This window comes from Beta vulgaris, chromosome 3, assembly GCF_026745355.1.
Source record: "Beta vulgaris subsp. vulgaris cultivar EL10 chromosome 3, EL10.2, whole genome shotgun sequence".
Classification (NCBI taxonomy): Eukaryota; Viridiplantae; Streptophyta; class Magnoliopsida; order Caryophyllales; family Amaranthaceae; genus Beta; species Beta vulgaris.
In genome coordinates, this window is record NC_079204.1 from 4559239 (window position 1) to 4576027 (window position 16789).

Here is a 16789-nt window from a genome sequence, read left to right on the forward strand (position 1 = left end):
AATATGAAATGAGGTTCATTTATTGACATGGGGACCACAAAATAATGAAAAGTTAAATGGAGAGCTCTTTAAAGGGTTTTATTGTTGTTGTTTTTTAAACATGGCTCTTGAGAGTAGCTTGAAGAGAGAGAATAGGAGAGAGAGTGTGAAGAGCTAGTTGGAGAGACACCAACCATTGTACATGCTCTAAAAGAGTCTAAAACGATAGAACCAAAGCAAAATCTGATGCATGAAATAATAGAGGAACCATTACTCTATTATTCAATTGTTATAGTATCTTTTGTAAACCTGCAATGTCACTTTCAGAAGAGCTATACTATTTTTGTTGAGGTGCATGGTTTCGGACTTTCGGTATAGTGCATCTTATTAATTAAGAAAAGATAGCCAGTTCACAGTTGCCATGTTCTGCTATGGAAGCTATAAAACCTAGCAAATTAAGTTAATGATGTTTAAGTAAGAAAATTTGATTCGAACGTACTAACTATCCAACACTCTGACAAAAACAGTCTTAATTTTAAGTTAATATTGACTAGTCCTAACTTTAATTTGATATTGACCAGTTCTAACTTTTAGGGGAGTTTTACAATAACGGTCCAAGTTCACTAGTAACCGATTTAAGAGGGTTTTATTTAAATAATTCGATCTTTTAGCACGATTTGCTCATATTGAACTGTAACCTACTGAAATAGATTGATTTACTCTTACTTGCACTATCTTCTCCTCTTGCTCATTACCCCTGCAAACCCTCCTTTGCAAAAGACCACCACCCACCTCCTCTTTGTCCATCCATCACCTCTTCCCCTTCCTCGCAAGCCACCACTACCCTTTACTAACCTCGGCAAAGGAGATGGAGTCTAAATGAGATGAAGGGTGGGGGATGGTCGGTCACAGAGGGCCGGAAAAAGCGTTCGCATAAGGTGGAAATTAGGGTCGCATGGTACAAGTGACACTGTGGTGGATTAGCCGGGGTTGGGTTAGGGTGCTTACAGGCGACACCATGCTCGCAAGGGGAATGGGCGTCGTAAGTACTGAGGGGTGGTGAGGGGAGGAAGAAAGTGAGGGAGGTAAGAGAGCGATTAGATGAGAAAACAGAAAAATGGAAAGAAAAAAATAATCTTACAAGTTTAATAGGTTATCAGTCTCACGGCTCAATATAGCAAATAGTACTAAAAGGTCGGGTTATCAAAAAAAAAATAGTCAAAAGATGAATTTATTAACAAATGGCCCCAATAATAGATTATTAGAATCACTTTTTCTTTTGAAATATTATTTTTTATAATGTATCATAAGATTGACTTGCACAAAGATACATAGACACTTATGGGAGTACATTTAATCTCAGAGATATTTTATTTGGCTGTATGCCATGCCAATATGGCATTGTGTGCATATTCTGCATTTTTGTTAAAGATCCTTTTATAAGACACACAAGAATGTACTCATAGGGACTAGGGTCAGGTGGTCAGCCCCAAAGGCAGGAAGCCTGGAACCAAGTTTCGAAATGTGACATGTGGCCAAGGGTCAAGGGACATGAAACGAGAGGTTGCAAATTTAAGAAGAGTTGTTTGCTTATGGGCTACTCTCTCCGTCTCATAATATAGTGCATGTTTCTTTTTAACACAGTCTTCAAGACGTAACTTTGACATTTAGTATCTTCAATTTCGTATTAATAAAAAATATAAAAAGTTGATATTATGAAACTACATATTGAGACAAATCTAACAAGATCCCACATGAATATGTCTTTTTACATATACAAATGAGAATATTCAGTCAAAGATTTTAAAGTTTGACCCACCAAAAATGAAGTAGGCACTATATTATGGGACGGAGGGAGTATATTTTAAGAGGAGGGGGGGTGTGCTTAGCTATATAAGGCTAATGGGGGGATGCTTAGCAAAATGAAGCTAAAATAAATAGCTATCCCTCAAAAAAAAAAATTAAATGAAAGTTTTTTTAAAAGTAAGGAGAAATCGTCCTAATCGGATTAAAATTTTGTACAAGTCAATCCGATCCGGGTTTGCAGGCAAGGCTCATTAGGAGTAGGGAGAATGGTAGGGGTAAATCCCCATCCCCCAAAGTGCTTCTAGTGAGGTTTGATCAAACAACTTTAAGGTTGTGAGATATAAACCAAACCACTACCCCAAGTACTACTTTGGTAGACGTAGCGGAAAAAGGGTATGGGGTATGTAACATTCGTTACTCTTCGAAGTTACTAACAGTTAGGTACTTAGGTAAACGTAGCGGGAAAAGGGTATTATTTTTACTACTTAGAAGAGCCACATGCATTATATGTATGAGTCTTCTAAGATTCCAATTGTTGGACGCTAACAGTTTTTCATGATTTTTAGAATTTTTTTTTGTTGGATCTTAACTTTTTAAGAGTATATCCACTCATATTTTTTTTATCATAAAAATGGCTCACCAAAGTAGCATTCTACTCTTGACAAAACTTGTCATGAGGTTGAATCATTCCTGATAACCAATGAAATTGGTCATGGGGTGACTAGCTACCATGATTAAGTCGTGAGAGTGAAACCCTCTAGCAAATCAATGATAGCTTAACATGTAGCGGTATCATGTTAATTTTAATAATAGATAATTAGAGATATTAATGGTCAAATCTATATAAATATATTAAAAGGCGTGTGAAAACACGAAACTGTGCCACGTGACGTTCTCCCTAGGGAGTTTTAGTTTATGTAATCCATGTACAATAAACTTGTCATGAGATTGAATCATTCCTGATAACTAATGAAATTGGTCATGGGGTGACTAGCTACCATGATTAAGTCATGAGAGAGAAACCCTCTAGCAAATCAATGATAGCTTAACATGTAGCGGTATCATGTTAATTTTAATAATAGATAAATTGAAATATTAATGGTCAAATCTATACAAATATGTTAAAAGGCGTGTGAAAACACGAAACTGAGCCACGTGGTGCTTTCCTTAGGGAGTTTTAGTTCATGTAATCCATGTACAATAAAAAAAATTAAGAAATTGCATAGTATAGGGTTTGATCTTGAGACCTCAAATACATATACTAAAGTTTTAACTACTAGGATAAGTTGTATTTAGTGTTATTATCATAAAGTATTAAATTAATAAATGAAATTTTTTCTTACCCGAGCCTAATAACTAGTTATACATTAATAAGTGTGTAATTTAAACTGTTTTGATTAATATTGAATCAAATCAAGTTCTGCCAAGTACGAGATACCTTGGAAAAAATAATCTACGAAGTACTACTTGATTTTAGCTGGCATTTTTAAAAGTTAAGAGCTTGAGAGTAAGAGGAAGATAAATGCATCCATACTCTAAAACACCACATTTAACAAGATTTGAACCTAGAAAGTAGAACCTTCAAATTTAATGGTAAGAGTTTTGTTAAGTAACTAAGTACTATTGTTCGTCTACTAGTTGTTAATACTACCTCCGTTTTTTATTATTTGCAACGATTAGACGTTGTTAATACTTTATGTCAAATCGTTGCAAATAATAAAAAACGGAGGTGGTATACTATAATGACAAAGAGTATATGCTTACTAATTTATTTTTACCAAAAGCAATCATGATGAAAAGGTACAGCTTTAGGAATCTTCTCAAGTAATAGGGCAACTAGGTTCTTCAACTAAAATAATTTAAGAATAAATTATGTTAACAGTAAACACACTTTAGATGGTTTAGAGATAATTAAATGTGAGCTTACCCTTTTATGTAAAAACCGAAAGGAAAAGAAAAAAGGCCAAAAGCCCACAAAGTTTAAAGGGTCAGATTATCGTCCAAATTCATTTGAAGGGATTACGTATTAGTGCCCTACACGCCGTTTTGTCACGTGCGATGAACTCTTGGCAAACAAAATTATTTTATTTCTATTTATGTCAATGGTACCATGGTAATTGCCTAATTGGTAGCCCACCACAAACACAATAGCATTAGCCAACAATTGGGCGTTGCAGTCATGTTATCATAATTACGGCACCCAATGTTAAATTTAGGGTATGTTCTCTTCGGCATAAAATAGTTGTATTGAACGAGATTGAATTGAACTGAACTATATTGAACTGAAATAAATAGTGATATGCGAGACTAAAGTATTGTCCAGAGTTAAACTGAATTGAACTTAGCTGAATTGAACTGAATTAAAAAGTAAGTTGGAAAGAACACGCCCTTAGCATATAATTTAAAAAATACTAGACTAGATGTAAACAACTTGTATACTATATTCACTTCTAGGATTGGTGTTAGAGGATATTGGACCGTAGGTCTATATCTATGGGCAAGGCCCATTAGATTAAATTTATTAGGTTAAGTTTAAGTTATGTTCTATATATAAGTAATGTAATTGTAGTTATTAAAGGCACAATAATACAACATCTATTCCCTCTATATTTAACATGGTATCAGATTAGGTTTCGATCCTAGAGTTCGTTATTTTTTTTATCTCTCACCGCCGGTGGGTGGTTGATTTCTTGACACCCACCGGCCGGTATATGTTTTTTTTTCCCTTCTTGTTTCTCAGATACCCACAATTCTTCAGAGATAGTTAATTTTTGTTCGAGTATTTTTAAGAATGGAAGGAATAGTTGTTGTTTTGGATTTTGATAAAACCATTAATGATTGTGATAGTGATAATTGGGTTGTTGCTGAGTTGGGTTTTACTGATCTCTTCAATCAACTTCTTAATACCATGCCTTGGAATTCTATGATGGACGTATTGATGAAGAGAATGCATGAAAAAGAATAACAATCAACGAGGTTGCTGAAGTTTTGAAAATAATTCCAATTCATCCTCGAATTGTTCCAGCCATTAGAGACGCCCATGCTGCAGGGTGTGATTTGAGGATTGTTAGTGATGCCAATTTATTCTTCTTTTCTTCAAAAAAAAAAAAAAAATTGGTTTTTTTTGGTATTCTATTCAGATCTGTTTCAAAACAGACTGTCGATGATGTTCATTCCATCGAAAATTTGTTCTTTTGTTTCTGTGATGATGATCATTCCATCACAACTTTCACAAAAATTGGTTCTTTGGTCTCAATTTCAGATCTGTTTCAAAACAGATTATGAGACATGTTTTGGCTCTCCGTGTGTCGTGAGACACGGTTTATGGGTTCTCCTTGTACCTTGAGACGAGGTTTGTTCATTGAAGAATTGAAGATTTGAAGAATTGCAAAATTAAAGAATTGAAGAATTTGATTTCGATTTTATTTTTATTGGTGTTTTTTATTGTTATTTGTCCAATTGTAACGTTCGTTCTACTTCCGTTACAATTGCGGGAGGGTGTTAGAGGATATTGGACCGTAGGTCTATATCTATGGGCAAGGCCCATTAGATTAAATTTATTAGGTTAAGTTTAAGTTATGTTCTATATATAAGTAATGTAATTGTAGTTATTAAAGGCACAATAATACAACATCTATTCCCTCTATATTTAACAATTGGAGGTACCCCAAATATAAGGGCAAGTTGCATCAACATATAGTACTACCTCCGTTTCTTTTTAGTTGTTACACTTTGACATTTTACACTATTCTGCACTTTGACCCTCGTTTGTGATTTATACGTGAATAAAAACATAGTCATGTGGGATCTTGTTAGATTCGTATTAGTATGTATTTTATTAATATGTAGTTTTTATTTTTTTTACAAATACAAAATTAGAGATATAAAGGCTCAAAATAGTACATCGGCATGCGTGAAAAGTTTAAGTGTAACAATTAAAAAGAAACGGAGGTAGTATATAGGAGTATTAATTTTTCCGTTCTTTTTAATTGCAATGTTTATCTTATTTAGATTTTTTATATTAATTGTAATATTTCTTTATTTGGTATAGTATATTTATCTTTCTCTTTTCACATGTGTTTCTTTAAAAATGTGTCAATGATGGATATATTGCAATTATTTACATAAGAGGAAGTATGTTTTAGGAAAAATAGCGTTTGGCATATGTTTCAATTAATTAGTTGGAAAAACCAAAACAACTTAAGGCAAACAAGAGAAAATGTATTTTATCTTTGTGTAGAAATATAGAGCATTTGACATTGGCGGTTGATGGTTAGCTGCTGACAATTTTACTTGACTAGTTTTGATGGATTATTGACTGCTTAATAAGTAAGTATTTAGTATAGTCAATTGTTCGTATTGGCTGTTTAATGCAAAATTAAGGCAAAAGCCAACTTAAAAAGCTAGTAAAACCAATTTAAAAAGTGGCTTAAAAGTCATTTACCAAATACTTTTTCTAACTATCTAACCACATGAAAAAGCTAAAAGCCAATGATAATATATTATAAAAGACAATGAAAAAAGCACCAAAAGCCAGTTACCAAATACTTCTTCTTAGTACTATTGATTAGGATTCAATAGACTCCAATAATTAGTTAAAAACATTCCCCAAGTAGAAACTATTTGTTACTTTTTACAATAATTAAAAAAAGTGGATTTTTTTTTTATAAAAAAAATAGGTATATCAATTATCAAGCCCTAATGCCATCACTCCTAAATAATTTTTACTTCCTCTGTTTCATTTTAATTTACTCACTTCACTTTGAAGAGCACCGAGGAAGAAGTACAAAAGTATGAGAGATAAACTAAAAAGTGTGAGAGAGAAACAAAAGAGTAGGTTAAATATTAAAAAGTAAATGACATGGGTGGGAAAAGAGGAGAAAGTAGATATCATATGTTACCAAAAATAGAAAAAGCAACTGTATATAAATTAAAAAAAATGCGTAGATTAAAAAGAAATGGAGGCATTACTTCTTTTTTTTTTTATCCATATGAGCCACGAAGGCAGTACAAAGTACAAAGAAGGGGAGGGGGGATTTGAACCTATGACCTATTGTTCACAGCACCTCAATCTTAATCACTAGGCCAAGACATATTGATATTTGTTTTTTCCTACAATAGAGCACCTCACCCTAGTTGTGGGGCTTAATCATTCATAAACAAACCAAACAAAAAAAAAACATCAACTACAAAAAGAGAAGAGAAATTCCAAAACACTGGGGTGGCTGAGGTAAGAATAATCAAATCAAAATGATAAAATGAGAGAGTAGCAAATACCAAAAAGAATTACTAATATAAAGAAAGACATTTTATACATACATAAATAAATAATTAAGGTGGGGGACATGTTTGACAGTGCACAATATTGATGATATTATTGTCTTTTTATGCCTTTGTCCTTATTGTGTACTGTTCATTATTGAAAGCAAAATGTCTTAGTTTTTCTCCTATAATTTATTGCAACCCACTTACAATTTGTGACAGTAATTTAGTTGTATAAATTCTCTCTCTTCTTCTATTTTAATTTCTACCCCCCACACTCAGCCCACCTCCCCTATAACAAGGAACCATCCCATTTCAGATTCTCTCTTTAGTTTTTAGTCTGCTGTTATAGTGTTTATTGCTACCCCTGCCACTCTTTTTACTCATTTTTCTGTCTTTCTTTCAACTCTTTTCTCACCAAAACTCTCATTTCTAGGTTCAAAACTTTAGAGAAACACCAAAAATGTATGCAGAAACTGGTTTACTGTATCCATATTTCCAGAATTTCTGTCAAGAAGTTCAGCCATTAGAGGAGCTTTGTTGTTACTCTCAAGAACCCACTTCATCACTGGTATATTTCTCTCTATTTTTCTTTAAAAATTTCATCTTTTTAATCTTGTTAAAGTAATCCCTTTTCTATTTGTCAAAAAACTTATCAAAGTTTTGATTTTTGTTATCTTTTTGGGTTTTTGGGATGTAATGGTGAAATGGGTATGTGGGTCTTTTTTAGGTTTGCTTAAATGGGTATGTGGGGTTTTTTTTTTTTTTTTTGGAGTACTTAAATTTGTTATTTAATTATTACAAGATTGAATTTTTTTGTGGGTTTAATGGTAAATGCTTTAATGGGCAACTTCAACTTCTCTTCCTTTAAGTCACCCTTTGATTTTTTTTTGTATATGACCCACATTCATTAGTCTGCTAACAATGATTAAGCTGTGGTTGAACTTGATTAAGGAAATTTTGGTGGTTGAAGATATTTTGTTGGGATAGTTCATGTCAATTGATTGATGCATGGGTTGTGATTAGATGTTTTTGATTATTTGTAAATAAGGTTGATATATTTGATTTGATAGCTCCAAATATTATGTTAAATTTGGAATTAATGGAGGTTTCAAATTACAGTACAAAAATTATAAGAGTAGTTAGTGAATTCATAGTCACAGCCAGCGTGTGCTTTATTCTCTTTTCCATTAAAGGGTTTTGTTCAGAGTTGCTTTTACATCCCACTAAAACAAAGACAAGAGTCAATACTCAATAGGACTTTCCAAAGAAAACTTTGAAGGAGATAAGTGGGAGATTTCTTTAATGTTTATATGGGTTCTAGTTTTGTGAGCTAGCTAAATTTGGGAAAAGTGGTTTTAGCAAAGAGGTTTCTTTTTGTAAAGTTTGAAATTGATTTTTGTACTTGTGTAAAAAGAAGTTTGGTTTTTTGGGTAAAGCATCATTCTTCATTTGTGTTGTGGGTTTGTAATTTTATTGCATTTTTGGGTCTAAACCTAGTTGAATCAGGTTGATTCTCCTTGTAACTTCTGATAGATGTGAATTGGTAAAATGAGGAAAATTGGACAAAGTGGAAGCTAATGTTTTAAAGTTTGGTTTGTAGGAGATTGTGTTTTGGCAAAGTATGAATTTCTTTTTGCAGTTTATGTAATTGACTGAATAGCTTAACTGATTCTTCGCTTTCTTTAAAAATATCTTTAAGCTGAACCATAGATGTACTTCTGATGTGTTATATAGACAGTATTGGATAATACAAGTATAATGGCCTTGCCTTTTGTAGTAATGGCCTTCAATATCCAATAAGGTCAAGTATCTTTTGCTAATTACCTCATATTGTGTTGAAATAGGATTTAAGTATTGGTTATATTTGGTGGTGACTTGTAGATTTAGCTCAACCGACCTGCTTTAGATGGTAAAATTATATTCGCAGCCATCTTGCTACAACTGATCAAAACTTAGCTTATGTAGTACTGAATATACTGACTTAACGGCCTGGAAGTATTGTATCGAGGACATATCTACTATCACACTAGTTATGTGAAGACTGTCATACTGTATTCTTGAGATCATCTGAAATAAAAATATAAGTATAGTTAAACTAAGATGTATCAAAACTCTAATGGAAGGCGCATATCCTGTTACCTTTTCTTTGAATGACAAGTTTTTCTCGCTCATGGACTTTTAGGGTAGCAAACTGGACTTTTCTATCTGAGAAATCTCTAATATTCTCTTTACTTACATTTTAGGTTGATAGCACCAAACGAGCTATAGATTTGTAAGAAATTTTATCCATTTGATGTTTTAGTTTCTCCATTTCCATGTTTCTAATAGTAAGAAAGCTGCATTTCCTCAGTTGAACTTTTTTTTGTGTGTGTTTATTGTTTCAAGTCCACGTAATATACACTGAATGTTTCTAACCAAATTGGACATTTTTAGCATACTGTATGTCATTATAATGGTGTCGAGTGAAAAAGATTACGGGGATTATGTGTTATGTGCTTTTGTTAACACAAGAACAAAAGAAAAGAAAAAAATTGTTATTAAAGATGTTGTCAACTCGTGACTGTAATGTTATAATTACTTAATTTTCTACTTTTTACATATTTCAGGACAGCATCATCACAACCTCTACCATCTCAGACTATGACTTGGGAGGTGAAGGCGACCTCTTCAAAGCACCGGAGCCCATAATTGAAGAACCAATTGGGAGCCTCGATCCCATGACTATTGCGATGATAACTTGTGTAGACAATGGCATGCCAACTTCAGGTCTCGAAGTTGCTGACATGGAATCACTGCAAAATGAGCAGCTTTTGTGTGATGTTTTTGATGGATGCGAGAATGAATTATTTGAGAAAACATCAGTAGAAACATCTGTTTGTGATGTTCTAGACATCAAAGTTCCTCTTATGATGACAAATGAGGTTCAGACTGAAGAAAACAAATCACTTCCTGATTTGCCATTTTCAAAATGTGGTAGCTCAGGATCCTTAAACTCAATGGAATGGGTAAGTAGCGCCACAATGAGGCCAAATTTCTTAGATTTTCCTGAAATGGATTTTGGAGCTGCGTATGGGATGAGGAGGGCATTCAGTGAAGGAGACATAAAGGTTAGCTTGACAAGTCTACTGAGCATTCATTTATTTTGCTTTCCCTATAATCCTCATGATGTACTTAGTTGAGCAATCCTTTGAATCCTATGTGTACGAGATTTATATCTCTCATAATTTCCTCTTCTGATTAGTCCTTTCTAAGTAACTCGCATGGTTGCATATGTTAACTTGGCTGAGGTAGTGAAGGAAAATTCTGCTAGATGACTTGTTGTGATGAATCATATTATTGATTGAGCAATGAGCATTAGAAATTCAGACCCTTAGAACTGAGAAATCTTTAGATGTTTCTCACCATTTTCACAGGATGGGGCTATGTCATTGATTCTCGGTTTTTATGACAGACTCTCGCTAGTGGTAATATAAGTCTCATGCATTCTCCTCTCCAGCGGCCGCTACAAATTGGCAATTGCCCTTCGGAAGAACGCTTGCAGAAGCTCTCCAGATACAGAAACAAGAAATCAAGGAGGAACTTTGGCCGGAAAATCAAGGTAACTTTTGTGAACACTGTCCAAACTTATGTGTCCGTCATTTGTTTACCAGCTGGGACAGTCTCGATTTGGGAGGTTGGAGGGGAAGGGGGGTAAAGCTCTACCAATGACTTCTGAATTCTGATATCTGAGAACTTGAACCCAAGACCCTTGTTTAAACTGAAACAATTTCTTTACCAGTTTCCCTTACAAGTTTTTTTAAGCTTAAGATTTACTTCCTACCTATAAGGATGTCTCGGAACTTGTCTTACATGGTACATCTGCTTCAGTATGCCTGCAGGAAAGCTCTAGCTGACAGTCAGCCAAGGATCCGTGGAAGATTTGCAAAGACTGAAGACACTGATAGTTGCAAGAAGCAATGAGTAAAGCAACAGAAGATCCGAACAAGCAAATGTAGGGAAGAACATAGATAGATTTTGGAAAATAACGGACTTAAAAAATGGTAGTGGTTTAAGGGCAAAGCATCTATGGAGAGTATATGATCCACAACCATATATATCAGGCTGTGCCTAATAAGTGTTAAGGCCACTAACGCCTAAAGCAAAGGAATGCGCTAGCTAAGCTTATTTGTTGTAATAAATTCCTGTCTAGATTTAGCATCATTAGCTGGTTTAGTTTAGAGTTGTACATAGGGAATGAGGTAAAGTTTGAAGATGCTAGTAACTGTTACCATCAGTATGTATGTAGTGAAAATGATAATGTCTGCTGTTACTGTACCCCTTATGCACTGTTTCATTTTTGTTGCTGGTGTTGATTATTTCTTAGTACAGTCCGGCTATTTGGAGTATGATCTAGACCGAACCTACGAGGATAGGGCATATAGGTAAATCCACTTGTTGTAGGACCCTGAGTGATTTCCGTTTTTTACGGATAAACAAGTTCTCCATTTAGCCTTTTTTTACAGGGATTGAAGCGAAGACATGATTATGCAACCACAATAGGCTCATCATGTTGACATGCTCACATATGGCATTAAAATTTGAGGCTTACTTGCTAAGATAGAGATTTGACAGGAGCATGTCTAATTGGAATGAATAAGTCAACAGAGATAATAATATGGAATCTTAGCTTGAAACCCTCAGCAGGATAGGAACCTCAAGCAGGACATAGTATACAAATGAGAGCAGACAAAGTTTACATTTGCTTGAGACAACTTAAGTGGGTCACTTGGGTGTTTGTTTCTCCACAATTATTGGTGACTGATATGTCAAAGACAAAGCGGAAAGTACAAAGGCCTCAGTTACTCTTTATAAGACACAGACGTTTTTAGAAAATTATAAAATTAATATGTTCGTTTTGCGTCATGCTATACCTTTTTGTTGATGATGCGACATGAGCTACTAATAAGCATAAGCGTTAAACTATAAATTAATAATGCATATATGAACTTGATGACAAAAATTATTGAAGTTGTAATGAGAGTATTGTTGATGTATATATCTGATGGCCATACACAGTTCTTGACAAAGACGTACGAGGTTATGAATAATGGCACTTCCTAATATTGCACTATCATTTTAAGTGTGGCATGTCACATAAAATTATGATGCACGACTTCTCAAAGAAGCCATTTGAAACTCTTCTTTTGTACAAAAGAAGGAATTAGGAGACCATTTTCTCAAGGGGAAATCTTAGCGAGTCAAGTGAAACAAGAAATTCAAGTATGTATAAATCACTGAGATTTAAAACAGAATAACCAATGACATAATTAAAAAAGAAAAATCTTCCACACTATTTGTTTTGTGTTATACATGATGAATTTGGATGATCTGATATCTCTAATAAGCTAATAGATGTCATCCACAAGTGTTGAGTTGACAAGAACTAACCATTTTCGATGCTCTAAGAGCATTCAGAGCTTTGGGTAAGCACCCGCCACTTTATCTCGCTCTTCTATTTGGGCCTGCTACTATGCTACATATTGTGGAAGGTTGCCAACCTCAAGAAATTAATGTGGAAGTTGTTGAAATATGTTTTGAATAACTTGGCGTTAGGCCGTTAGGAGTAACCAAGTACGGGGTCTCGTTTGAAAGCCCTGATGGGATATGGAGGGCGGGCAATGTCCTGAAACTTTTCGGTATTTGTAATTTGTATATCGTTTTCGTTTTGGTTTGATTTACGCCTATTATGTTTAGCTTAATTCGAAGGGTACTATATACACCGTGTAATTAACTTATACCTCTATCTATTGTAATCTCCTTTCTCCTGAAGATAACAAGATGTTTCTCTCTGTTTGTGGACGTAGCAAAGACATTGTTAGTAAACCATGTTAATTCTTGTGTTGATTGTTCTTTAATTTCTTATAGTTTTATCGCATTCGTCATAACAGAAGTAAGTCAAGTAACACGTGATGACAACCCATAGATGCGTGCGAGGTGAAGATGTGGAGCCTATCATTTTTTTCCCAATCTATAGAAAGAAATTGTTTGGTATTGAAATTAGTGATATTAATATATGAAACTTTAAGGGAAAACGGGAGAACTGTTATTATTTTAGGGATTATGACAAAATGATGGGTCAAATGTTGTTTTTAATGTTGTTTGCTTTTTAATTAATGTTATCCATTATATTTCTTCTTACATCTATGCATGACTTAGGTCTACCTCAATCAAACAAAGAAAGTATTTTTTCAGTATCGTGGGAGCAAAATGAAAATAGAGAAGGTAAAGATCAAAGTTCTAACAAAAATGGAAAGTAAAGAATGAAATATTGGACAAACTTGACATTACACAAGCTTGACAATTATTAAAGTTTGTCTATTGCAGAATTCAAGTTCAGTTTTATATTGTAGTCTTCGACCTAATTAAAACAAGCAAATCGGTCTTGTAACAAATTATATCATTGTATCTATCTATACAAATATATTCAAAGGCGTGCATAAATAAGAAACTGTGTCACTTGGTGCTTTTTCTAGGGAGTTTTAATTCTGTAATCCATGTACAATAATTTTTTTAGAAATCATATAGTATAGGGTTTGATCATGAGACCTCAAGTAATTATATTAAAGTCTTAACCACTAGGCTAAGTTGTACTTAATGCTACTATCATAAAGTATTATATTATTTTTTTCTTACCCGAGGCATAGCCGGGGCCTAATAACTAGTTCTTCTTAAAAGTAGCAACGTAACGGGGAGTTTGTTTTGAGGGATAAGATAAGGGAAAGAGGATGAGAAATGATAAGGATCTAATAGTTAGATGCATTTAATATTCTTTTGTGCAATATGGTTTCTACTTGAATAAATATGATGGTCTTCTTTTTTTTTTTTTGACATCTGAATAACTTACAATACGAAGACAAACAACAAAGAAAAACCTTACAACGTGAAAAAACAAAGAAACCTAGAAACTTAAAGTGCTAAAAATTCATACGATGTTGGCAACACCACGTAGCTAGCAGTCTTGCCTTGGTAACTCTTTCATTCGTCGCTCTCATGATTTGACACGATGTTAACTGGCTACCAATTTCTCTAATGCAAGTTAACGTCCATCTCACGAGCAAGTCTTGTAGGGTAGATGATTGCAGTAGGCGGACTAGGTGTCTGGACGCTGTATAGATTTGCACATACATATTACCCTGAGCTTGAGCCCACGCTAGTGCTCTGAGACAGGCTGTTGATTCGAGAAAAATGTGAGACTGCTCGCAACATAATACACCTTGTTGATCTTGCACCCCAGTACCACTTGATTCTGAAACCCAAGAGAGGCCACCCTTGTATTGTGCTTTAGAATATGTGGCAGCAATGAGGATTATAATTGATCTCGTGCTACTACCTTGCTGCCCTAGTTGACCATCTCAAAACCTGGTGGTTGTGTGGGTCCAATGGATTTCTAGTCGGGTCACGGCCAGACTGCAAGAAAAGTAAATGTTGTTGCGCACTCGCTTGTAATTGGACCGCAATTGACGTTGAAGTTGGTCGGTTGTTGCGAAAGACTTGTCCATTTCGCAATACCCAAATTGTCCAGAGAACCCCAATGAACTTTGCAAGGTTGGAGTTGGAGTCCCGAGCCCCATCCTCTTTTACATAGTGTACAATCCAATCGCTAAGCCAATTGCTGAAACCTAAATGAAACGAGCCTTGTGGGTCGCCACGTAAGCCACTTTGTTCCCACGCTTCCAAAGCCAACGGGCAAGCACGAAACAGATGGTGTACATCCTCATGGTCGTTAAGACAAATAGGGGAATCCGTAGAATTGTTGACACCCCTCTGTGTTAAATTGGAAGTGGTAGCTATGCCATTATGCCATAGCTTCCATATAAAGAGTTTCCATTTAGGCATGATGCGCAATCCCCAAAGATCGCGAAATAACGCTAGATCAATGGTAGATGTCATGCTACACATATCATGTTGCTTGTGCAAGAGTAAGTCATACCCAGATTTGACTGAATACTCTCCTGATTTAGTAGGCGGCCAATATCGGTAATCTCGCTCAGTTGTCGAAAAAAGAAGTTCAATGCTTTTAATGTATCTCGCTGTAGAAGGTTCGAACAAAGATGAGATCTTACGGTTCTTCCATCCTTGGTTGTTTGGAAGAATTAATTGCGCCACCCTAAGGTCACGAACTTCTCGAAGATTTATAGAATCACGGAATAGTGGAGTATGACCCGGTATCCATTTATGAGCAATCACCCCAATATCGCACCCATTCCCTACCTTCCAATAATAACGTTGTTGTAGTAAAGCTTCGGCATTTAACAGTCCCTTATGTCCCCATGAGAGATGTCGTTTACCAAGTCTCTGTGGATGATGAGACAACCTAGAATAGGGGAAGATTTTAGATAGCAGGATCTGAGGATGTTGTTTTATACGCCACGCCTTTTTCATTAAGAGAGTGTCGTTGAGAATGGTAGTACTTCGCAGACCAAGACCTCCCAATTTTTTTGGGCGATGTAAAACACTTCTTTTTTTCCAGTGAATCCCTTTCCCGTATCCGTCTTTCCAGAAGAACATAGCCATAAGACTATCAAGTTTGTTACAAACTGTTGCGGGTATCTTGAAAACCGAGAGGTAGTGCAGTATTTTCCCTAAAAGAGTAGTATTGATAATAAGGAGCTTCGCAGGTTGAGATATTGTCAAATGATTCCAACTGCTAATTGCTTTCGTCACTTTGTCCAAAACTGGAGTGAAGTGTTGCACTTTCGAACTCTGAATATCAACAGGAACACCGAGATAAACCCCCAGATTTGACGTTGAAGGCATGCTTAGCATATGTTTGAATTCCTGTTGTTTCTCTGTAAAAATATTCGGGCTAAATTTGACAAATGATTTCTGAAGGTTCACAATTTGACCCGAGACATTGCAGAAGCGATTTATAACACCAGAGACCGCGTGGCACGAATTATTAGAAACTTTGAAGAAAAACATGGCATCATCAACAAATAATAAGTGAGAGATGTGAGGAGCTTGATTATGTAGTCGAATATGATGGTCTTCGAAACCTTATACTTGAGAGTGATAGTCTCAAGCTTGTCAGTTGTTACACACCTCAAAAAAAGGTTTGAAGGAGAATAATAGTTTTGGGTGCATTGTGTCTTATATTTTGTGGTTAGGGAGTTGTTGTATTTCTCTTTCTTTTAATCATGTTTGTATGTAGGGAGGGATCTAAGGTTGCATTGCATAAACTTGCTCATCTTATCAAGGGGTATAGTGAAATGCGAGTGTGGATCGAAGAAGTGCCTTGTGAGGTGATACTTTTTGTAAACTCTAATCTGATTTCTATAAATTATTAAATTGTGTGTGTTTTCCCGTAAAAAAAAAGCACTATTTGTACATAAACACTATCTTGTGCAATAAAGAATTTATCAAATGCATATAACTGTTACATCTTTATCAAGTGTAAAGACTTGTTTGTTATTCTTTCCCTTGAAACTCTTTAAATTTTTTTCTTTCCTCGGGTATTTGCCTATAGCATTTCAATAACGCCAGTTCTTATTGATTATGCTATTTTATGAGTAAATAATTTGTAATCAATGAAACACGTATAATGCATAAAGCAATTAGAAATCATATATCACTAAACTTTTGTTGTATTTTATACAGTGGAGTTGAAACTATGTGATGGTTCGATAATAATGTTCCTTTAGATAAAGAGTATTATTTTATTGATGAAAAATATATAAGTTTATAAATTATAAATCATCGT

At 34.8% G+C, this 16789-nt stretch overlaps 2 protein-coding genes across 3 annotated transcripts; one reads left to right on the forward strand and one right to left on the reverse strand.

The window, feature by feature from the left end:
• Positions 1–7245: 7245 nt before the first annotated feature.
• Positions 7246–11391, forward strand: LOC104888257 (zinc finger protein CONSTANS-LIKE 7). 2 transcript variants are annotated; one of them, XM_019248510.3, is made up of 4 exons: positions 7246–7618; positions 9657–10157; positions 10547–10648; positions 10918–11391. In XM_019248510.3, the coding sequence occupies exons 1-4, from the start codon at positions 7511–7513 to the stop codon at positions 11008–11010; spliced, it is 804 nt and encodes a 267-aa protein (XP_019104055.2). In that variant the 5' UTR covers positions 7246–7510; the 3' UTR covers positions 11011–11391. The 2 variants fall into 2 exon arrangements, with proteins under 2 accessions (XP_019104055.2, XP_010671464.2); XM_010673162.4 differs by having other exon boundaries at positions 7250–7618; positions 10502–10648.
• A 3024-nt stretch (positions 11392–14415) lies between these two features.
• Positions 14416–16011, reverse strand: LOC125495439 (uncharacterized). Its single transcript, XM_048640063.1, has one exon. It carries the CDS (start codon positions 16009–16011, stop codon positions 14416–14418), a length of 1596 nt encoding a protein of 531 aa, XP_048496020.1.
• Positions 16012–16789: the final 778 nt, after the last annotated feature.

Excerpts from the sequence above, each read along its gene's own strand:
- LOC104888257 (XM_010673162.4), top strand. The coding sequence starts at position 7,511 with ATGTATGCAGAAACTGGTTTACTGTATCCATATTTCCAGAATTTCTGT. Across the intron at positions 10,158-10,501 it reads TCAGTGAAGGAGACATAAAG|ACTCTCGCTAGTGGTAATAT; the intron begins GTTAGCTTGACA and ends TTTTTATGACAG. Across the intron at positions 10,649-10,917 it reads ACTTTGGCCGGAAAATCAAG|TATGCCTGCAGGAAAGCTCT; the intron begins GTAACTTTTGTG and ends CATCTGCTTCAG.
- LOC125495439 (XM_048640063.1), bottom strand. The coding sequence starts at position 16,011 with ATGTTTTTCTTCAAAGTTTCTAATAATTCGTGCCACGCGGTCTCTGGT.